Genomic DNA, 24,697 nt, shown 5'->3' with positions numbered 1-24,697 from the left:
GTGGCTTGCAGCCGTCCAACATTAGCTCCCTCCGGCAGCTCTTAGAAATTTCTACAGAGGACGTGACCGACAGCGGGAGTCCCTTACGCTTGATCCCTCCTCGGCCGTGCCCGCATCTCAGTAAAACATAGCAAATCAATTTGATCATTCTGTTGGGAAGATGCCTGAGACCCAGCTGGACTTGGTTTAAGCACTTTACAGCTCTGCTGTCTTGTCTGTGGGTGTCCCCCAAGGATGGACGCTGGGAAATGACATCAGGCAGGATGTAGCAGAACTCCAAAATTAACTTTTTCCCACACAGATGAATTAAGAACATGTACTAGTCATACATTTATATATGATATATGATATACACCACCGTACAAAAATTTGGGGTCTGTAAGATTTTTGTCATGTTTTTGAAAGAAGTCTCTTCTTCTCATAAAGCCTGAATTTACTTTATCAAAAATACAGTAATATTGTGACATTATTAATAATAATAATGATATTATTATGTATAATAACTGTTTGCTATTTTATTATACCATACTTTGAAATGTAATCTATTTCTGGGACGGCAAAAATACAATTTAAGCAGCCATTACTCGAGTCTTCAATCGCATGCATCACAAAACAAAAGATCATTTTTTATATGTCTTTTTATTACTGACATTATTATTATTAACACATGAAACATTAAATATTTTAATTCAAAATAGAGTAGAGTGATTGTTCACCTTTAATTTGAATTGTTTGTCACTTTCATCAGCAAAGCAAGTGTATAATTAAACCGGATTTTATATATATATATATATATATATTATATATATATATATATATAGATATATATATATATATATATTATATATATATATATATATATATATATATATATATATATATATATAGATATATATATAAACTAGTTAGAGATGTTTATATGCCGTTTAAAGTACTCTATTCACATCTAACTCTTGTGTCTGAAATAGAACATGTACCCTTGGCTTCCAACAGATAAACTGAGGGCGGTTCACCGTGAAGTCATTATTTTATCCCCATACTCGTGGCAGACAAATCACTGATTACGCCAAAGGGCAAGATGACAGGTATGGTGCTGCCTGACAGCTAAATCAATGAAGAACACCTGAATTATTGGTTGTTTAAAAGAGTATGTCAAGCACAATGTGCAGCAGTGTAAGATTGCCAATAATATTCTGAGGTCAATTTTCTTAGCAATGCATATATTCTGAAGGTACCGCGGGGGTGATTCGGCACCTATAGACTGACAAGACATTTCTACTGCAGTGAGCCAGAACAAAATACGCATTGTCTTAAAACTTTTATTTATGAAACACCGCACGATGACAGTTTCTGTTCATGAATAAAAATGAGCAACAGAAAACACATAAATGTGCTACCCATCAAGCTTTAACTATTGGAATATATGAAAACACTTCCTCTCCAGTGTGTGTTGTTATACAGTGAGAATACTAACCTCTGCAGACTGCAGTCTGTTGAAGGTATTGGGTGGATTGGTGAACCTGAAGAACTGCTTGGGCATGACCCAAGTCTCCAGGGTTTCCAGTTTGCTGGTTGCCAGGTTGGTGGCATGATGCCTGACCAGGTATCCCTGGAACTCATCAGACAGGAAGTAGATGTGGACAGACACAGGATGTCCCATGGCAAAGTACCTAAAGGCATAAAAGAAGTAATTTAACCCTCGTTTAACAATTTGGAACGCTTGCATTTGGGGTCCAAATTTACCTTTCAGCTACATTTGCCAAAGGGCCCTTCATTGGGGATTTTTTTTTATAAATAATATTTCTTACTGGTCATGAATCATGAAGTTAATACATATAAGCATTTTGCATTTTTGTGAATATATATATATATATATATATATATATATATATATATATATTATATATAAACACCAATATACATTAGCTTGGGTTTTGGTGGCTTAACATGAGAAATGTTCCACATTAGATAATCCCAAACAGATTAGTCAAGATTTTCTTGTATAACACTACTTTCCATTAGCTTGGGGTCTTTTAACAGAAAGTAATACTTGTAATCTTTTGCATTTAATTGCATCAAAGATAAGAGTATAGGTTTCAAAAGAAAAAAGTTTCTCTTTCTAAAAAATAAAAATGGCTTCCAAAATAATAAAAAAAATTAAGCAGTGCAACGGTTTTCAACATTGTTCACAATAAGAATGTTTCATAAGCACCAAATCAGCATATTATAATGATTTCTAAAGAATCACGTGACACTTAAGACTGAAGTAATGGCTGAAGTTTTTGTAATAATATTTCATATATATATATATATATATATTATATATAATATATATATATATATATATATATATATATATATATTTCTTATATATATAATATATACATTATACATTAGTAACTGTCTTCGATATTTCAAAGTTCCTTCTGGCTTTGTTAACATGCTCTTCACTTGAAAAAAAAAAGCTGAAAAAACTTCTGAGCAACCAAACCAATCATTCTGTATTCTGAGTGAAGTTTATTTTCTCTAGACGTGGGGTTGTATAGAGGTGAGTGAAGCGCTGGGCTGTGAGACACTGATAGACAGACAGAAGGAGGAGCAGCAGGAGCTGATAGAGACGCAGGCGTCCATGTGGAGCGGACGGCTGCTCTCATGGCGATCTCCACCCTGAGCTCCACCGCCGCACTCTCATCAGTATTCCAGCACAGGCTAGAGGTGCTCCATCCCAGCACCGCTCGCCTGACAAGCAGAACAGCAAATATTTTCACCGGTGCAGCCGCCCCCGCCTCCTCCCCGTCCTCTGTCACCGCAGGAGGTGGGCAGCATGCAGGGACTAACAGAGCAGCTATTGAAGCGGCCCACCTCAGCCTCTCACCGCTGATGTCACAGAGGGCTGTGAAAAACAGAGCGCTGCCTCACTCACGGACCCCGAGCGCCACCACCCAACCCCCACCGGCCTGCAACAACCACCTCCTTGTGTTGACGAGTCCCTCTGCAGGGTCCAAATACTGTGGCTCACTTGTCTGAACGCACCAGCGCTCTCCTCACACAGAAACAACAGTGACACCAGCCATTACTGCACTGATATACACATAAACAGCAGCCAGACTGACAAACTCTCTCTCGGCTCCGTCCGTCCGTCTCTCTCTCTCTTCTCTATCTCAGTAATGACAGATGCTTGGACAGTTGAGGAACTTCAGATCTGCTGCGAGTGAGATCAAACAAAGCTGCGCTTCCCTCGGCAGACAGCACTAATGAGTGTGCACTTCTTTAGATTTCAGAATAGCCAGTATAGTTAGTGCCAATATACATACGGTTATAAACAAAATAATTACTATGAAAAACCCACACTAACAAAAACATGAACACACACACAAATGTTAGAGGAACAATTTACTTGAAAATGATGACGTTATGTTTTAAACGATATGATTTATTTAGAGCAGTGATTGGTGGGATGTTAATCAGAAAGGATGATCTAGAGTCGCAGAATCATTACTCAACTGAAATTCAAAGTCAAAAATAATCTCTGAAATATTTCAGTCCAAACATTTTTATGAAGGTTTTAATGGAGAAATATTAATGGAAATATTAATGGAGTACAACCGTAATAAAATCAACTAAAATAAAATGAACAGTAAATTAAACTAAATTAATATTCACAACGTATTAAAACAGTTGGCTGACAATGTATTAAACAAAATACCAATCAAAAACAATATGTAGTATTAACACTTTTGATTAAATGATCTGAAGAAAACACTTAAAATTAAATTATCTAAAGAAATTAACGAAAATTGAATACAAAAACAGTATTTCACATATTTGGATACAAAAGCTGTGTATCCAATCAGATTTCTTGTAATTTTGGTGCAAATTCATCTGACTTGTTAGAAGCTAGCAAAATGAGATGTCATCTTGAAATCCTTGAAAACTATTAAGAAACCTATTAAAATAATATAAACTACATTAAAAACAGGTTTTCTTGCAATAAGGATTAAAAACCGTTTTGTATCGACAAGAATGTTCAATGAATTATTGACTGCTGAGCATGAAACCATCATCACTCAACTACTGTACCATCAACCAGTTTAAGTCGTCTCATGATTTTCAGTGTAAAATCTGGGACATGAAGCAAACCCACCGATTTTCAGAAAGGTGCAAGCTGCTCTTTTCCATACCAATGGCAAACTCCAAACAAGTCAAAACGACAGACTGAGATAATCTAAACCAGGGTTCCTCAAATCTTGCCCTGGAGGGCTAATGTTCTGCAGAGTTTAGCTCCAACCCTAATCAGACACACCTGTGCAAAGTCTTTAGGATCCCTAGAAAATCACAGCTGAGTGAGTTTGATCAGGATTTGAGCTAAACTCTGCAAGGCATTGGCCCTACTTGAGGAACACTGATCTAAACACAAACAGCAAATCCTGATAGCACTTCAATGAAACATACAATATACTGCGTACTGACCTGCAGCTGTTGTCACTGGTGTCACCCTGTAACGAGTTGCCAGTCCGTGCCAGACCCAATCGGGCGAAGGCATGATAGTGAGTGAGATGAGTGTCGGACAGGCTGTGAATACCATCCGCTTCATCAAAAACATTCTCCCAGTAGGCCTTGAGACCCGGCGTGCCCTGGGGCATACTCCCGAACAGGAAGACGTCCAGCTGATTCACTATCTCTTGATTTACACTGGCTTCAAACTTCCTTGCGAAGAATGTGGGCCTGGTGGTTTGCTGATGGAGACAAAGACAGAGAGAGAAAGAAACAGAGAGCGTGAGTGTGAAGACAAAGAGACACTGATAGACAAGACAACCTGCTGAGACTGTGAGAAAAAGGAAGAGAAAGAGAAACTGAAAAGCATGGCACACCATCCAATATGATGTGCTAGAAGGGGGGAAAAGCTAAAAGAATCAGAAACGGAAATTCTCCAGAGATAATTGACGGCAAAAAATACAAATCAAAGTGGCATATGTCTGGCATGAAATGGTGGTGTTGCTTTTTATTCACATCCCCCTCGCCTCCCCGCAGACTAACATGTGTAACATAAAACAGATAAAAAGAAGGACGACATCTGTGAAGAACCAAAAATATCAAAAATCTTCATGCTTGAAATAGTTTTCAGGCAACATCAGACCCCTGACAGACATCTTTCAGGAGAACGTTCTAGAAGATGGAAAAATCAAAACACGAGTCGTGAAAGGAACAAAAATTAAGATTCTGTCATCATTTACTTATCCTCATGTCTTTCCAACCCCATATGACTTTCTTTATTCCTTGCAACACCAAACAAAAAGTCCAGGAAAACTAGAGCAGTATGATTGGTAAACGAATCATTTAAACCGTTAATAGACTTTAGCCAGGGTAGTGCCATCATTTCTGTCAGGAAGGAAAACAAGACTGTAAAGGATAGAAATGCAGTGTGTTCAATAGATTGTACAATTATTTAACAACACACCGACTGTTCAGCGGACAAAACAACAGTGAAAGTTGTGAGTTATGCAATCTAGAATTTTATACAGTGTGTGCCACTGTTATTAAATTCAATATAGCAGTGTGAACTAAATCAAACGATTCACTGGAAAGATCTGATTCATAAACGAATCATTCAGACTGTTAAACTGGACTCATGTATTTATTTGAATATTGCTCATGGAACAGATATCGCAGCTCTTGATTCTTTTCATTATTGTTGCATTGAAAATAGTGACCAGTACAATTCTTTCAAATATTGCCTTCATGAATTTTCATTTTTGAGTGAACTATCCCTTTAAGCAAAATTCAACAATTTTTTTTTTTTTAAAAGTCAAAAGCATTAAAAAATATGAATAAGTGATTTGAAGAGGCATGTCGAGAAAGCTCTTTTATACGGTTTGGGCCTCTTTAGGGTGAGGGGTGAGAAATGCCTGGGTAAAAACTGAACTGCCATGACACATTTCAAGCCTCCTTTCCTCTCCCATTGTCCGTTTTCTTCAGAGCTGTCTGTGAGAAAGGAGGTATTGTCACAGAATAATTACTCAATACTCACCATGGGCATGCCTTCAGTGATAATGACCCGCTAAACGCTCGCAGCCCCTTCCCCCAGCACAGGCCTGAATGAGTTAACCGCAGGCTCTGTGAAAGGACTCCATTATATAGAGCAGTTGTGGCTGTAAACATTTAGTGAGGCTCGAAATATGCCGATGATGGTGCTGGGTTTTCAGCCCTTATTTAAAACAGGAAACACTAGTTATAAATAAAACAGGGCCAAACTTTAATTCAATTATATGAACATCAAGATCCACCATTATGGTTAAATGAAAAAAAAAAAAAAAAAAAAAAAAAAATGGCTTCATCAGCTGGTAGTTTTTGGGAAAAATCAAGCAAGTGGCAAAGCTGCCCGATGTGGAACACGGTGATGATGTCATGGTTTGGCACAGAAGCTCACACTAGGGAGTTTATGAAGAAATGGCCTGCCAAACAGACCGCCGCGAGGTTTAATGTGAAACCATACCGCAGGCAACACGACATGGAGAAAAACAGGCAGAGAGAGAAAATGCAATGTTGCAGTTCTGTTGCAGCGGAATGGAAAAAATAAAGCACAGCCAGCTATGTGAATGACAACTTTTAAACTCATTTCGAGCTCCGTTTACAGTAGAGAGAGTGAGTCATGGGGGTTGGGCATGACCACGTTAGGATTGACTCTGTACTGGAGACTAATGAAAGACTTCCAGACCAAAGGTGGGGGGGGAGAAGGGAATCAGCTGCTGCGGTCAAGCTCCACAGCCTCATTCCACTACACTAGACTCACTACCAGAATCCTTTTGATGAGAGACTGCCTTGGAATTGATCCCTCATCGTCCTTTTCTGCCGGCCAGAGTTAATTACGGATCCCCTGTGCAAGGCTTTCCTTTAGTTGAGTCTCATTGGATTTCTAATCACGATTGAAATGGCTACTGACTGGAGAGCTGGTCTCACACTATTAGGTGTTTGTTTAAGGTAAATTAAAGGCCTATTGTGCTTATTCAGACTAAACAGGACGTGGCGTAGGTCTCCTTCGAGCGTGTGGTCAGCGCTGTCACGGAAAAGGCTTTAAAGTGTTTAATTAATGATCGGGTTCATCGAACTGTTCCTGTTAGCGCTGGCTGCACTGATACAGTCAGACACCGAGAGGGCTGAGAGCATCGCGGGAAGGGTACGAGACGCTCACCTGGAAACGGGGCAGGTCGGAGGGCTTGAAGTCGTTCGGCGAGCAGCCGCACCAGTCCACGATGTGCTTGTATTGACACTTGCAGCCCAGCTTTCGATTCCAGTTAGTGATGCGGAGGTTGTTGTCCACCATGCTCTCGCAGTGCGGGCTGTTCTCCAGAACCGTGTGGAAGAACGACTGCGAAGACAGACAGAGAGAGAATCGGGGAGGAGGAGGATGATAAATAGGAAGGGACGGTGAGAGGTGAAGAGAAAGAGAAGAAAATAGATGACTAAGGGGTTGAAACAGAATAATGACATCTGATAAAATGAAGATGGATGTCTAACAGAACGGCCCTGTCAGGAGGTCTAGTGTGTTAAATGTCTACATCAGTGAAAAAGGGCCAATTGCCTTCTCAAGCCACAATATCCAATATCTCAGCGGTGAATAACTAGCCCTAGACAGAGCGAAGAATCCAATTTCGCCACGGCACAGCAAAAAGCCCTTCATTAAAACTAACACATTTGACACAGTCATTTCAAATGAGCAAACACACAATGCAAATGAGCAAATAAAACTATGCAAATTCATCTCGCTTTTTGGAAATTTACTCAATTTATCACTGAAAACTTCAAACTCATGAATAAGTGAGAAATATTAATGAAACGCCAGTCTAGTGAATTAATGTAGCAGAATCCTTGCAATATTGTGCAGTGCAAAGTCATTTTCTTGATCGTTATTATGGTCTTGTTTTTGTAGGAAACAAAAAATATCTAAATAAAACAAGATGCATTTAATTCACAATGAAATTGTGCAAGATCATTGTTTTCAGAGAATATATATTATTATGAATTTAAGAATAATTTACTTAATTTTTGCTGGTTTTAAACCTAAACTCCATTCATAAATTAATTTATTTCATTTGTTCAAAATAAGAAAAAACAATATTAAATGTAATGCAAAATATATAGTAAATTTCCATTGCTTTAAAGGGGTAGTTCACCCAAAAATGTAAATTCTGTCATTAATTACTCACCCTTATGTCATTCCAAACCTGTAAAACCATCGTTGATCTTCGGAACAAAAATTAAGATATTTTTGATGAGATCCCAGAGCTTTCTGACCCTGCCTAGAGAGCAATGCAACTACCATTTTCAAGACCCAGAAAGGTGGTAAGGATATCTTTAAAGGGGTCATATGATGCGATTTCTCTTTGGAGTGTTACAAGCTCTTGGTGCATGATGAATATCTGTAAAGTTGCAAAGACTAAGGTCTCAAATCCAAAGAGATATTCTTTATCAAAATTTAGACTCTGCCACGCCCCCCCTAAAACAGCTTGTTCCAACACGCCCTCACATCTCTACGTCACGATGGACTATATTATACATGGACTATTATATCATTGTCTTCACTACCTTTCTAGGCCTTGAGCGTGGTAGTTGCGTTGCTGTCTATGCAGGGCCAGAAAGCTCTCTGATTTCATCAGAAATATCTTAATTTGTGTTCTGAAGATGAACAAAGATTATCATTTTTGGCTGAAGTATCCCTTCAAGAATCTTTAGATATTTTTTTCTGGAAAACACATTTGTACTTCTTTAATATTCATTTTACATAACTTTGGTGTCTCACCTCTGCAGGTAAGAGTGTGTACGTGTAGAAACGTTTCATGTTGGTCACAAGGTCATCTTGAGTGTTTATGACGTACTCCACGAACATTCGGTTGAGCAGAAACCAGTCAGAGCCTCCATCCACAGATATGCCTTCTGGAATTTTCCTGTCTCCAAGTCTCCACATATGGGTGTCACACTCGAAGAAAAGCCGGTCCAAACCTTGTTTTCTGATGAATCTGTTGGCGATTATCAACAATGCAAATTACAAATTTATTTTTGTCGGTTATAAAAGGCACCCTTCTGTGCGACTGGCACGCGTTTTGAGTGTCTTGGGCACCATAAGCCATCAGCGTGATCACACGGCAGCACTCACCGAGCGTTATCTCTCCCGTGGGACTTGATGAAATTCATATCTCTGTATTTGGACAGGAAGGCCACCAGCTGATCATTGGTCCTGAGGAGACATTGAAAAAATGTTGGAAGGGAAACCAGAAAACAAGTGAAAGAGAGAAAGAGTACCAGAGAGTTTGCAAATCAGGCTAATGAGCCACAGTGTAAATGAGCGCGGAGCACCAGGGATTCTGGGTGAGTCCAAGCTCACATACAGAGCCAGATTCAGCCCCTGATGCCAGCTGCCCGGTTTCACTGCCTGTCGCAATGCATTGCCTGAACGTCTGTAGTCATTTTTCCCCATACACACTCCTCTTACACATTTTTTTTTTCCCCACTGCAGGCTTCTGCTACAGAGGAAAGAACTTCACACTGAAGATAAAAAGAATAACAAAATCTTTATTTATGGCAATACCAGGGAAAGTGGAATTTGAGAAATGGCTTGCTCAAAGGAACAACAGTCATGGCTCATATTTCTGGGGATCAAACCATCTTTCTGGTTACTAGCCTTGACTGCGAACAAGAACCGCAAGAGAGTATGCAAGAGTATGCAAACTTCCAAGGGTTGCAAGTTCGAGCCTCGGGCCGGCAGGAATTGTAGGTGGGGGGAGTGAATGTACAGTGCTCTCTCCACCTTCAATACCACGACTGAGGTGCCCTTGAGCAAGGCACCGAACCCCCAACTGCCCCCCGCGCCCCACAACAAAAATGCCTCCCAACTCCCCTGGTTTTTTTTCAACGTTTTTTTTTTCAACTTTGAATAGTTAAAAAGCAGAGCACGAATTCTGAGTATGGGTCACCATACTTGGCTGTATGTCACGTCACTTTCACTTTCAAATTACTGTTAGATAGTAATTGTTAACATTCTTACAATGAAAGTCAAAGAGAGACTGACTTGTTATAGGAGCCGTACCATCATATTTCACTTTTAAATTTATATTATAACCTTATAATTGACTTATAAAGCTTACAAATTTTAACCCATGTGCTGTGGTGGAAATCCTTAACCTAAGTTGGTGTTCCCAATCAAAAATGGCCACCTTTAAAAATGTCTCAAGTCTGCCATTATGCTTTATGATCAAAAAATCTTGGATTTAATATTTTTGCCAACTTGATTTCTTTCAATTAGCACTAGTTCTTTTTGGAACTGGTTGTGAAAAAAGTTTTTTTTTTTTTTTTGTGGATAATTTTGGCAATGTTCACCCCACAAATGTTGTGCATAAGCTCAGATGATAAGGTCATGCGTTCCAAAAACAAAATACAAAACTTGTGCTAATTGAAAGAAAACAAGTTTTTGGTAATAAAATAGCAAAACAAGAAATTTACAAGCAATTTTTTGTAGGTTGGTCATTTTTGACCAGGAACACCACAAGTGTAACAAGGTCAGGAAAAAAAAAAAAAGAAAAAAAAATTGGAAATTGTTACATCTTGTATGTGTAAAGTCTGTAAATCTTAATCCTATGGAGTTAAAATTAGCTAGTATTTTCAGGAAAAAGATTGGTTAGTTCTGAATTAATTGCAAAAATAAGTGAAGAAGAAAATTGTCTCCTATTTTGAAGGCAACAAATGTTTGTTTGCAACCAAACAGTTATAAATAGCTGCAGTGATTTTGTTGACATTTGTATGTGATGTTTTAGCTCCATAATAAACACTCTGTCATACTGTCATCACTTGCATGATGTCGTCTTCACACCTACAGCTACACACGTCAATCACACACTTACTTCATCTCACACGTCTCCTTAGTTTCAGTAGCTTAAGACGCTTTATCATCCTGTTTGTTATACAGCCACGTTAAATGTTTAACTGCTGTGGTAAAAAGAGATCAACACACACAAATGCACTCTGACCCACAGTGTCTTCCTGTTTGCCAAAGATCAGCATGGGAAAGCCAGTGTGGCATTTGAAATGAAACCCTGCTCCAGTGCATGTACAGCTGCCAGTCACTCCCTGCGCTGGCTAAACTCAGACCTCAGGCTATTAGAGTGCTGTATTCTGTAACCGAGCTACCAGCAAGATCTGAAATCTGACTGCAGTGCCGTCAAAACTGTGCAATAATAATGAGCAACAGTCTGAGTGGGAGGGAACAGGGGAAAGAGAGACTTGGATGACCTGCTACAATTGCACAGAATGCAACCACGAGGACACCATTCTGTATACCAATAATGCATTGTGCCCAACTGGATCTCAATAGAGATGAATGAACTAGAAGTCAATTTTATCTGCTTTGTGTGTGTATATATATATATATATATATATATATATATATATATGCACATTTCTGTTCAATAACTGAATGCAACATAGTGAGGTCATGTGCCAAAAATGTAGCATAATACAATATGAAATATTTATTGCATACTGCATATGCAAAAGATAATAAATCACATAATGGAATGGAACACATAATGGTTTGAATGGAAACAGTGCATCTGCGTAGCGTAGCTGAAACAGAAGAGCGTACGCAGCCTGCGTACTCCTCAGAATTGTGAAAAATGGCGCTACCCTGATTTGGAGAGACACAGAGGAGAGGAATTGTTGAATAAAGTCATTATTTTTGTTTTCTTTATGTACAAAAAGTATTGTTGTCGCTTCATAACGTTATGGTTGAATCACTGATGGCAGATGGAGTATTCTGATGATGCTTTTCATACTCTCCTGGACCTTGACACTGTTATTTATTTGGCAGTCTATGGGACAGTCTCAAGCCTCCCTGTTTTCATCCAAAATATCTTAAATTATGTTCTGAAGATGAACAAAGCTTTAACAGGTTTGGAATGACATGTGGGTAAGTGAATAATTACAAAATTTTCATTTTGCGGTGGAGTAATCCTTTAAATGTTTAAATTTTACTTTTAAATGATCTTTAATATTATAATTGACATTAACATTTGTATTTATTTTCAGTAACTGAATTTGAAATGGTTTTTTACTATTTTTCATATAGTAACCCGAATATAGTATATATATATTAAATACAGTATATACTGCATAGTACTTAGTAAGCTAGTATTTAATTATGAAACAGTTTGTAGAGCTGCTCCGTTCCAGAAGAGGGCATCATGGAGCCCATGTGACCACATGGGAAGAAGAGAACAAGAGTCCAGACTCATTGTTTTCTCCTTTTCTCTCTTCATGAAAAGGCCATAAATGCAGCCGCGCTGACTTAAAAACAGGCCTGGAGAAAAAGAGCAAGATGGTGCGGATAAATGGAAGAAAAGAGCCCGGCGCTCCCAACAAAGCCACTGTGTAACAGAGCCCTCCGCCCCTGGCGTCCAGGCTCGCCTATAGAGCAGAGAGCTTTTTGTCAGCCCCTTTCACAGGCATCCATGCAGAAGGACAGACATCAGGAGGGAATTAGAGGGGAAAATAAGCAGCTAAGTCACTAGACACAGGTATCGCACGTCCCTCGACACCGTATTCACGACGTGCGGACAAAGCGTTCTGCAACAGGGCTGTGCACAGGTCTTTAAGACTGAAGGCCAGGACTGAAGACGTCCCCCCAGGACCTCTAACACGCACTGTCATACACAATTAGCCGGTAATGGGAGCAGCCGCTATAAAGCTGAGCGCAGTCTGCAGTGTCACTAAAGTCAACCTTCTGCAAACACGCTGAAGTCAGGCGTGCAGTTGAACATTGTCTGTGGCTTCGTCTCTGTCTGTCTCTCACCTCACTTCCTGTCTTGCACTCGCTTCCTCTGTCAAAAGGCCATTGGGGGCAAGAGTGGGAAAAACATTCAATGTCAGGAAGATAACCCTTCAATCTTTGTAGCCAAATTGAGATTAGGTCTAATGGAGTCCAAACTTGACCTATCAGTCTGCTCACTTCTGCCCAATCAGAGGAGATCTTTCACCTACAGCACTGGAGTGCAACAGTCGGGCTCCAAAAGTAAAAAATACCATTGATTTTCTCCACAGGGGAACTGACGATAACTTATAAACCTTTACAGAGAGATGTACGGTGAGCCACGAGGTTGTTAATCGATGGCACATGCTTTTGTTGAAGGCATCAGCCTGCATTATTTCAACGTCTTTTTAAATAACTATATTCAACAGCAGAAAACCCTGGAAAAAAATCTACATTACCCATGATTATGCAAAGAAATCTCCACCAATCAGAGGTTATATATCTACACCAAAAGTACACTTATGCCTAAACTATGCCAAAAGAGCATTTTAGTGCTAGGCCACTCCCATGATGCACTGTGAAACTGAAGTCAGTTTCCTTACACTCTCAAAATACCTGCATGTATAATATGCATATTTTGCAATACACATAAAATATAGTTGTATATAAATATCTAAACTTCTGGAAAAAAAAAACATCACTCTGTGTGAAAAGCAAAATTGTACAAGATATCATTTACTTAAAAAATTAAATTGAATTAAAATAGAATTTAGAGAGGATTCACAAAATAAAATCCTATCTATACCTAAAAATTTACAATTCTAAATTCTAAATTCTAATCTTTTCATCTTTTCTCTAGATAAATTAAAAGCAAATGGATATTTATATTTTTCAATATTCCCTCATTACATTCATTAAATGCATTTATGCCAACTTTTGTACCCTTGTTTTTGGTACCAATTTTCACATTTCTTTGCTTCAAATCAAAGTTTTGTAGTTTGATTTGAAGCTTGTTGGTTTTGTTCATGTAACTCTTAAATGAACCCTAACAACTCTTAAAGAGTTGAATGGAACATTTCTTTTGTTGAGTATTTTCCTTACAGCTTCCTCTCTGCTGACCTGTGTTTCTGTTGTGATAGTGGACTGAGAATAACTCTCCATCACCACTACCGGAGGAGCCGGATCGGACTCCTTAATGGAGCCATTTGTCCTCATGTTTTAGAGAAATGGTGTTTCTGGACAGTATAATACCAATGATAGCAACTACATCACTGCACTACACACACACACACTGACAGGCTACTTATAGCTTGCACCTGAACCAGACTCTGAGCTAGAGATGAAAAGAATCATTTTATTTTTCTTTGATGTTCCGCTTTAAAGGGGCTTTGGCTCATTGGTAACTTTCCTCTCCGGTCTGGAGGTGTGGCGTGCGACGGAGTGATAGAGAGGCAGGATTAACCTTGAACGGCTGCGCGGGACAGGCCAGAATTCATCACAGGTCTGTATCGATCTCTAACACCCTGATTTCTGAGGGCTGCAGAAAATGACATGGCTGTAATATTGATTGTAGCTGGGGGAGTAGCTGGGTTACTCAACCTCTCATCCTGCTCTCATTATGGACTGAAGAGTTATGCATGCTAGTGGCATTTATCATGGTGATAATTCAAATCTTCAGACGCAGTTCAGCTGAGAGACAGAAATGCCACACTGAGTTACAGGTAATGTGATGAGATACTGGAATACTGGGGTATTTATTATTTTTTTTAATGTGAAGAATATTTAGGATTGAAAAAATCCTGGACTTAAAAAAGTGGTTTAAAAACTGATTATAAACAAATTCTTTCACATTATGTTATTATTTTATGTTCAATACACATTTTGTACCAATACACTATTTTGAAACATAATAATACACATAATAATAATAATAATAATAAATAATAATAACAACAACAATACCAGTATTATTATTATATTAATACCAGTAGTAATTACTTATTTAGAATTTCAAGATGACTGCAATGAGAATTCTGCTAATATAACATAAAAATGAATAATAATAACAATAATAATAACAATAATAATATTTTCCCCTTTCTTTCCATCTCTCTATATATACCTATTTTAAAAACTATGCATTACTTTCTGGTGCAGCTCCTTTCTAATATTCATTATTTCTTTATTTAATCTCTTTATTTTACATAAATAATCCACAAACTCTCATTTAATTTCAGAGTCCCTCAAAGTTCAATATCTTTAAGTTCCTTGTTTCTTTTCTTTTTTTTTGTGGCTCTGTCGATATTAAATTGAGCTAATTCTAAATAAACAAGTTCAATCTCCGCAAAATGTTTAAATGTAATCCCTTAACAGTTCTATGAACCATCAAGCTCGTTGACACCAGATCAAACAGCCAATGGTGATCACAATTACCCATAATCCCTTGCTAAACGAAATTGTGACACTGCTTGGAACTAATCTCCCAGCAGCCCACAGCTAAATGCTAGTCAGGTGTTAACTCAATTGTTCTCTGTGACAACCAATAAACTTGAATCATTCCCTGAGAGAAAACGATGACAATCCAAGCAATGCAAATGATATCAACAGAATAATCAGTCAAAAGTGGAGTAATGCGAGATGATCATGACTCACCTGATTGGGTAATCAGCAGCACTCAGGTTGATGAAGAAATCCCAGGACCAATCTCGCATGGCCAGCAGGTCCTTCATGCTCTGCAGATACATGGTAAGCAGACTGGCTCCGCCCCATATCGTAGACATGCGCCACGGTGTGATCCGGACGTTGGGATACTGCCGAGCCAGAGCCACCATCTTCCTGTGCAGGTAGTTGGATCGCTGCGGGGTGAAAAAGGACAGGCTTTGGTTAATTTGGAGCCTGAGTACTTTATCTGGGATCAGTCTGTCAAACGTGACCAGCGTTATTGTGAGATAAACAAAGTCTGACCATGCACTAAGGGCACCTTGTGGGGAAAAAGTGATTGAATCAAGTGGATGAGGCTTTTCAAACAGTTTCATGGAATATGTGCACATGCCAACATTTTCTTGGTCAGTGTATTTGTCTGGTTTTCCAGACTTTTGAAAAGCAGCTCTTTATCCTACTCTTTTGAAATTACAAGACAGCGTACTCACCCTATGCATTCCTGCCATAAATTCAAGTGGCTCATTAAGTGTATTTTTGTATGTGTGTGTAATTAAAGGAGGGGACATTACGTGTGTGTGTGTGTGTGTGTGTGTGTGTGTGTGTGAGAGAGAGAGACAGAGAGAGAGAGAGAACAAATAGCCTTTCGTGTTCACACTCTATCACATGCCAAGCTGAGAGAGATAATGGTGTGAAAGACACTGAAGTATGGCTCTTTAATGATCCTCCATCAGGCTTTTGAAACAGCTTACTTAATGAATGGAAGGGTTGGAGGTCACAGTTTACCCAGCATCCCCCACTATTACTCTTCGAGATGGTCAACTATTCACCCGACAATCGATTAGTTAATCAGTGAGTTCAAATAGTTATATTTTATATATACACTTTATATAAACATTTTTCAGTTTATTACATTTTGTATTTTATATAGGTGTTAACATATGAACAACACCACAACCTCTGCTGTTCAATCATTTCAGAATATTCTCATCATTAAAGATGATATTTATAAAACTCAATGAGTGGGTGATGAAGACATACCTGGTCCACATGAATGTAGTAGAAATGGGACGTGTGGTATATGGCCTTGAAGAGACGCTGCACCTGGCGTGAGGCCCGTCCGTGGACCACCAACATGAAGGCTATCCGCACCGGTACCACAGGCACAGTCTCCATAGAGTCGTCCTCCCACTGCACATTCATATTCACTTTGCCTGCACAGACACACAGACACACACATTAACCACAATGAACTCGAGAGTAAAGTAGCCACATCTAAACTTAAAACATATTGTCAGTTGCCAGAAATTAAATTTAGGGTAATATTTGCACCTTGTTGCTGGTTTTTTAGGGGCAATTTTAGGTTTGGGATCATTTTATTTTTTTTAAATAATACTTTATTTAGGTTTGGGATCATTTTATTTTTTTTAAATAATACTCAAAAACACTCATAATGTTTAAAAAAAAAAAACTAAAAACAAAAACAATCATAAAAAAAAAAAAAAAAATTCTATTTTAAAATAAATGCTGTTCTTTCAAGCTTTCTAGAACCCTGAAAATAATGCATCACATCACAATGCATCAAAACCTTATAACACTGATAACAATGGGAAATGTTTCTTGAGCACCAAATCATTTGCTATTACAGGAATACATTATATTTTGAAATAAAAATTAAAATAAATAGATAAATAAATAAATAATAATAATTCTAATATTTAGTCTTGGTGAACATTACATTAGAGACTTCTTTCTATAAATCTAAACCCAGCCCAAACCTTTAAACACTAGTGTTCATTTCTGAAATGAACTATTAAAGCTGTCATAAATAAAAATTTTTCACATACAGGTTTTGGTCAATATTTCCACTGTTGATTTCAATGTGATTGCAGCTTCAAATGTTCGAGGCTAAATCGAGCTAAAATAAAGTTAAAATATCTAAAGATAATGCTTTAAATAATTTTAGAGTTCATTTTAGTCTATTAATAGAAAAAAACCCACACATTATTTTAGCTGCCAAGTCATTCTGAAGATCACAATCTTTTGCCAGTATGGTTACAGTCATTATTCACGTCTCTAACTCCAGGAATATTAAAGGGGCTTTGTTTATTATAAGAACAGGACAATTCAGGAAAGACTCATATAAATAAATACAGTCACCAATTTCTAAAACGGACTGTGTGACACAGTCACTGAGATGGAGAGTATCCCTCAATGGTCCAGATGAAACAGATGAGCCTTTGTAACACTTAAATCGAGTTGAGGGTACCTCAGTCCATCCGAGACACTGCTGTAACTCCAGAATCCAGAACCGCAGCGATCCACCACATGATCACGTATTGGCCTATAAGTGTTTCACTGATACCATCTCCACAATGGCTGTTATAAGACACCAACCCCGCCTTCCTTCAGACATACATTCAGCACTCACAAATAGCTTGGCGCAGACCACAAGGGCTGAGCCTTGGTCGTTTGTGGCTTTCTAAAAATGGCCACAGAATAAATACGTGGCGGACTGCTTCTCTCTCCATGTCATGATATAGCCTGCCACTTCTAAAGAAGGGCAAGCTGAATGACTCATTACAGGCCACAAGGTTAATTTTAAATGCTCATATGAAATTACACGGAAGGCTCTATGTTTTGGTGCAAGGCCATGCTGACTGAAGACATGGGCCATGCGGGGGTAATGACTATAATCTGAGAGCTGAGCTTGTCGTTAGTGTCTCAAAGTGCTCCGGCTTCCCAGACCCTGTGATGAAGCCTAAACAGGGGCAGAAGAAGGCACCCCTACTGGCCCTCAGGGATAACCTGTCTGGGAAAGGCATGAATGTCCTTTATTAAAGGTTATTACGCCATCTTAACCCCTTAGTGTCCCCTGTCTTTATGGACTGGACAGTCCTGACCATCATCTGTCCCTGCGTTTCCTGTGTTCTCAGTGAAACACTGGTCCTGCTATAAGAGTACATTAACGTCTAAGAAGAGAAGCGGAGTTGTGTGATTTCGCCTGAAGCGCTGAGCATTTTCAGAGTTGGAGCATCTGTGTTGCCTCTCACTACAAGATCGATACTACTCTATCACGAGTGAGACACAACAACAGCCCACAATACTAGATTTTAGAAAAGACATTGATATAAAATTTACCACTGTTCAAAAGTTTGGGGTCGCAATGACTTTTTGAAAAATTTTTTTACAGAAGTCTTGTACTTACCAAGACTCCATTTATTTAATAAAAAGATATCCAAAAATGTGACGGAAAAAACTGTGCTGCATAATATTTTTTAGGGAACCCCCCCTCCCCATAATTCTTAGATTAATAGAAAGTTAAAAAGCATTTATTTGAAATAAAAATTTTCTGTATTTTCTAATTTTTTTTTCTAATTTTTCTAATTGCCACCACTGAGGCAAAGCGCTCATGGGTTTGCCATCAAAGACTTCGTCTGTTACCACACAATGCAATTACAGTTTATAAATACATACAAACAGCATCCCTGTGGCTTGTTCGGTCTACTGTACTTGCTGGAAATAGATGCGTTCATGGCCCGCCCCACCCCCTTACAACCTCCGCATGTCCCAGACTCATGTCTCCGTGGTGATGTCCCTGTCATATCTGTCAAAACCCATTCTGGCTTCCAGAAGTTTCTCCGGGCAGAGGCTGTGAGCCCTAAGAAGATCTGTCACTGTTCTATTTGAACGCATCCACAGCCCTGATTTGTGTGCAGATGGCTGAGCACTGCATAATTGCATGAATATGTTTTCTGTAGTCAGCTATGGGAGATGGAGACAGGAAAAAAAAAAGACACCGTACAGCAATTACATCCGTCTAACCTTGTGCGGAAATCCAGAATCTCATTTCCAGCCTGTGTCTGATTGTAATTACAAGTGCTGTGAATGTCTGTTACCAGCCCTGTGACTCTTAATGCACTACTTCCATAAACCTCCAAAGACAGGATGGCAATTAATTCATGAAAACCATCATTATTTTGAGCATTATTTGTCTTAAAATCCTATAAACTCCAGCTAATGTTTCGCTTCATGCCATTGCAGTTTGATGATTATAATCAGTCCTCATCCCAAAAGAAGAAATAACACTGATTTAAAGACCTGGCAAGTACAGTTTTTTCTTGCCTGTGGTGATGTACTTATTTAAACAGGAAGTTTGGCCAGTGAATATCAAACGGCTTGTCCATTTAAAAAAATAAAAATAAAATAGGCTTCAGTTACGTCAAAGCAGGACTGGGTAAAATGATAATGATAATTATTGCAATATAATTATCTCAATAAACGATATGAAGAGTTTGATAAATGTTCGGTTTAACGTTTATGCGCCAAAGGCGGAACAAAACAGCGCAGCTAGAGAAGATGTGTTTACCCGCTGATGAGTCTCGGTCACTTGAGCACTAGACAGCACTGCGAGATCCAGTGTGAAGCGCTTGCATTCAACACTCAGGGATTTAACTAGTTTAAAGCCGGTTGAAACAGCGCTGACAAACAAGAGAAACACTGTGCGCAACGACACAGTCAGAAGGCTTTTCAATCCACAAATTGCCATAATTTACCATGGATTTATTGTAGTAACACTAACCATACCATGGTATTGTGGCAGAAATGTGGGATAATAAGACATTTTATAGTATTATTAATGTAGATATAAATTAAATGTATTAAAGGAGTAAGGGAATATAATTACAGTATTTTTTGATTACGCTATAGCATTCATGCATTTATACTAAATGTATTTAGACTACTGTTTTTCATACAAATACCTAGAAACAATATAGATATATTTTTACCATGGTATTGAGGTGCTATATGTGTGGTTAACTGTGGTTATGATGATCTAAATGTATGCTACTATGGAAGACCAATGGTTAAAGTTAATAAAACTCAAACAAAATAATAATTACATTTCACCATATGAAAATGAGGTAATAAAGATTTAAAATTTAGTGATAATTATTGTTATTGACTGATATGAAAAAATTTATAGTCATTTTTTTTTGGTCATATCACCCAGCCCTACATCAAAGCCATGAACCATTTGCTATTGCTTGTCAGTCGCAGTGGGTGAGCCATTCTTATATTAGAGGGCATCTGTTTGGACAAAAATCTGTGAAGTGCAGGATGAGTCATCAATAATTTTGGTCCATTTTCCAGGAAATAAAATGTGTATATCTGAAAGTCACAGTGAAACTATAGTAGCATCAGATCTTGTTTTTTCTGTGTTGTGACGTACATCCAGGTGTAACAGATTATTGAAAAACAAAAAAATTTAAGGTGGAGACTTTGTTCCATCCATCGGTTGTCGACTGGATTTTAAGAGATGTAGACAATGCATGCAAAAATGGATGCATGTTGGAGTCAGTTGTGGGGTTATACTGACCAAATAAATGAAGTCCGGCATACATGACCTGAGAGAAGTAGGGTTGTGCCGATAGACGATAGTATCGTGTATTGATGATAATCAGAGATATCCCCTGTGGCTGATGCCTTTGACAATAGCAAGACGATTATTATAATAATTTTTAATAATAACACTATTTCATTAATATTAAGGCTTATTTGTTCCATTTTCCCCTCTGTGTTTTTACAGTGTTGTGCTTTATAACCAATCAATCACACACGATTCCGTTGAGTTTATGAATGCAGTGGCCTATATATATATATATATATATATATATATAATAAATATTTATATATATATATATATATATATATAATAAATGTTTTTAAAATGGCACAGTTTTTTTTTAAATATCTGAAAGTACACTATTAACATCAGTCAGTCAAGCTTTATAATAATCAAGTATTATTTAATAATAGAACTTTAGTAATTAGAAGTAAACTTGATAACCATGTTTGAATGCATATTAGTCATTTAACTGAACATTTTAATTGGACTGGTGGTGGTGGTGGTGGTGCTTTTTTTGTCATTCAGTGTTTCTGTAAAACAAAAACAAAAAAATTTGGAAAAAAGTAACAAAAAATACTGATAAGATAATGTTATGAATTCTAATAATAAGAACTATAAAACACACTAAGGTTTACTAAGGATTAATGAGCTGCTGGATTCATGAATATTAATCAGGTTTTGTGCGTTCGCTCGAACTGATTTGCTGAAATCAAAACAGGGACGATAACAGGTGAGCGCCAGCCAATGGGATTGCCGTTTGCGCATTAACTCCACCCACCACCGGAAAACCTGGCTGTTCTTAAAAGCTGAAGACTTCCATAGAAACGCCATTATTTTGACAGGAAAATACAACAAAGAATATTGTTTAAATGTAGCGCGTCACTTCTCTCTCTCTCTCTCTCTCTGCGTGTGTGTGAGAGAAAGCGACGGCGATTTGTGAGCCTTCACACTAGAGTTTACGGTACATTAAATACAGGTGTGCTGTGCATCCATTGAGATGAACTGAGAAAAAGCACAGATCGCCTGACGGAGAGTGAAACTCTGAAGCCCTCAGTCAGAGTGAAAGTGAAAATATATCTGTGCTAAACTTATACTTAGCCTCCAACTAACACACTGGCGAATAAAATCTGAGAATTTATTAGCCATTGGCTAATATTAGACATCATTTAGTCGCCAGAATGAAGATTTAGTCGCATATGCGAGTGATTTACTCGCAATGTAGAGGGTTGATAAGATCAATAACATGCATTTCAAAAACAGCTGTAATTTTTATTTCATGCAAACAGTCGTGAGCAGTTGTGGCCTAAAGGTTAGAGAGTCAGACTTGTAACCAGAAGGTTGAGGGTTCGAGGCAGGAATTGTAGGTGGGGGGAGAGAATAACATGCGCCCTCTTCCACCTTCAATACCACGGATGAGGTGAGACCATTGAGCAAGGTACCGAACCCACAACTGTTCCCCAGGCACCTGCCCACTGCTCCGGGTGTGTGTTCATGGTGTGTGTTTGTTCACTGCTGTGTGTTTGCACTTGGATGGGTTAAATGCAGAGCACAAATTCCGAATATGGGACACCATACTTGGCCACACGTCACTTCACTTCAAACTTGAAGATAATTCCCCCACTAGTCAAGGTTTCAAAGCTAATAAACATGGACAAAAAGCCACAAAATCGCAATTTTGATTTAATGAAGTCTTCAACATCGAGTATGCAGTGTAAAGAGAGTGTACTCACCCTCTACAGGGCAGTAACGTGTGACCTTCTCGGGCATGAGCTGGCGTTCTTTGTGGCGGCAGTAAACCTCCGCTATCTGCTGCCGACACTCCTTGGTCTTGGCGCGAGACAGGGCGGAGATCGCCTCTTTGCCACTGATCTCGCATTTGGGCGGCTGATCATACTTGATGTCGGCTGTGGGCGTGGCCAATCGCTTGGCCTGCTGAAGGTGGTGCCGGTGCTGCTGGGACTGCTGTGGACGGAGGGTGGGATTGGCCCTCCGGTGGAGGTCAGTGAGCGTCTGATTGAAGCCACCTTTATTCTGTGCATACTGAATGACCTCGTTGGAGTTCTTGCTCAGGGTTTTCTGTGCATGCGCTTTCTCCAGAAGGCCTTGTTTGTGCTTGCCGGGTGCGTGTCTCGGAGTCTGTGAACGTGCCCCGAAATTACTGTTGTCTATATTCTCAAAGTCTTTGGGAACGGAGTTCTCGTTGTTGCTGTCCACGCGGACTTTCTCCTTGGGCCGATGCGAGTAGTAGCCGTCCTGAAACATGGAAATAGATGAAATCAGTAGCTGCTACTAATAGAGCATCAATGTCACACCAGATAAAACACAACATCATCAAGCTTTATATCTCAGTTAGTTTTATAAGCAATCAGACATACAATTTCTTTAACTATTTTTTGGTTGAACAATATAATGGGTGAATAAATATCTAATAGTTTTACATTAAAGGAGGCACACAGACTATCATAGAGACTGGGAGATGGGCTCTTATGACTTGGGTCACTATGCAACCTCCTAACAACCAAGAAGAACATCCTAGAAAATGCATATCAACATCCTAGCAGCCTCTCAGAACACCTTAGCAACCGCATACCAATGACCTGGCAACCGCCTACAGCACTTCTCACAGTTTTACAATTGAGAAAACATCTAGTTCCTTGTGCGCTGTTTAAAAAAAAAAAAGAAAGTAAAAAAAACAGTAATTCACAGGGATAATGGCCAGAGAATAAGACTCACTATTGAGCAACAGTAAAACTATTCAGAAGAGTATGTAAGCTTATCAGACTTTAACCACACAGTAATTCACAGGGAGCGTGACCTCAGGTCATTTCTGATATTTTGCAGTTTCCTGCAAGTGTCACTTCTGATGGAATATTCCACTGGTAACAATGTGTGCAACAGGAAGGAGGTTGCAGCCATGCCCTGAGTGCTGATATGATTGCAGGAGACATCTCTGTAGCTGTGAAAGCTTTAGGAGAGGATATGATCTCTGACATGTCAGGACGACTATCTACATGGTGTTTTTTTTTTTTTTTTTTTTTTTTTCATTTTATCTCTTTAGAAATGATTCCATTAGCAAGTCATCCGCCCATTTCAACTTGAATATACAAGATAAACGCCAACTCAGTCTCATACTGAAACTGAAGCTGTTGATTACTGTCAAATGATTTTTAAACTTTTTTTTAAAGTACACTGAAGTGGAACAAATTTTTATTTGAAAGAAAGTAAAACTTCTTCAAACTTTTCTTCAAGCATGCATTAAGGCTTAGTGTATCCCATCATGCATCGTTGTGGAAATAAATAAAGACTTTTTGCCAAGATCGCGAGAGGTCACGGAAAACTTTCCAATGTAAGTTAAATATTAATAATAATTAGATATTACACATAATTTGGTAGTAAAACAAAGTGGAACACATTTAATTTGGTGCAAAGGTGAGTAGCCTATATTTATTTTGTACATCATTTGCAACTGCTATTTATCACTTACGTGTAATTAGAAGCACCAGAAATTAAAGTGTGTCCCATCAGATAATGAAAAGTTGTACACACACTTGTGGTCTTCAACCTCACTTGAACACTTGGGCCAAATACAGGAAATACGTCATATAAGTAGTCAAGTGATCAAGTGCACAGACCGCAAGTGTGGGTATTTGGACAAGGCAAACGGCTCTGTGTATTAACAGTTGCTCTAAGTGAAATCACGCACCTGATGGAATTTACCGCTGATTAGAGAACCGGCTTTACTGACGAGATGCGCATTAATTATCGGCCGATATTTATCGTGCACCCCTAGACGTAATGGCAGCTTTGCTATCACAGGAATAAATTTAATTTTA

At 38.6% G+C, this 24,697-nt stretch overlaps 1 protein-coding gene across 1 annotated transcript in view; it reads right to left on the bottom strand.

Annotated features, from left to right (window-relative positions):
* Positions 1-24,697, bottom strand: part of LOC109053841 (xylosyltransferase 1-like) — a 57,792-nt gene that overhangs the window by 6,592 nt on the left and 26,503 nt on the right. Inside the window, exons 2-9 of the mRNA XM_042720415.1 lie at positions 22,595-23,117; positions 16,496-16,668; positions 15,449-15,651; positions 9,152-9,232; positions 8,798-9,014; positions 7,190-7,366; positions 4,471-4,736; positions 1,475-1,670 (exon numbers count right to left, since the gene is read on the bottom strand). Coding sequence (XP_042576349.1) covers positions 1,475-1,670; positions 4,471-4,736; positions 7,190-7,366; positions 8,798-9,014; positions 9,152-9,232; positions 15,449-15,651; positions 16,496-16,668; positions 22,595-23,117 — 1,836 coding nt within the window. The remainder of the gene's footprint in view (positions 1-1,474; positions 1,671-4,470; positions 4,737-7,189; positions 7,367-8,797; positions 9,015-9,151; positions 9,233-15,448; positions 15,652-16,495; positions 16,669-22,594; positions 23,118-24,697) is intronic.

The sequence above is a fragment of the Cyprinus carpio genome, chromosome B3 (assembly GCF_018340385.1).
Source record: "Cyprinus carpio isolate SPL01 chromosome B3, ASM1834038v1, whole genome shotgun sequence".
NCBI lineage: Eukaryota > Metazoa > Chordata > Actinopteri > Cypriniformes > Cyprinidae > Cyprinus > Cyprinus carpio.
This window is presented reverse-complemented; position numbering and strand designations above follow the sequence as displayed.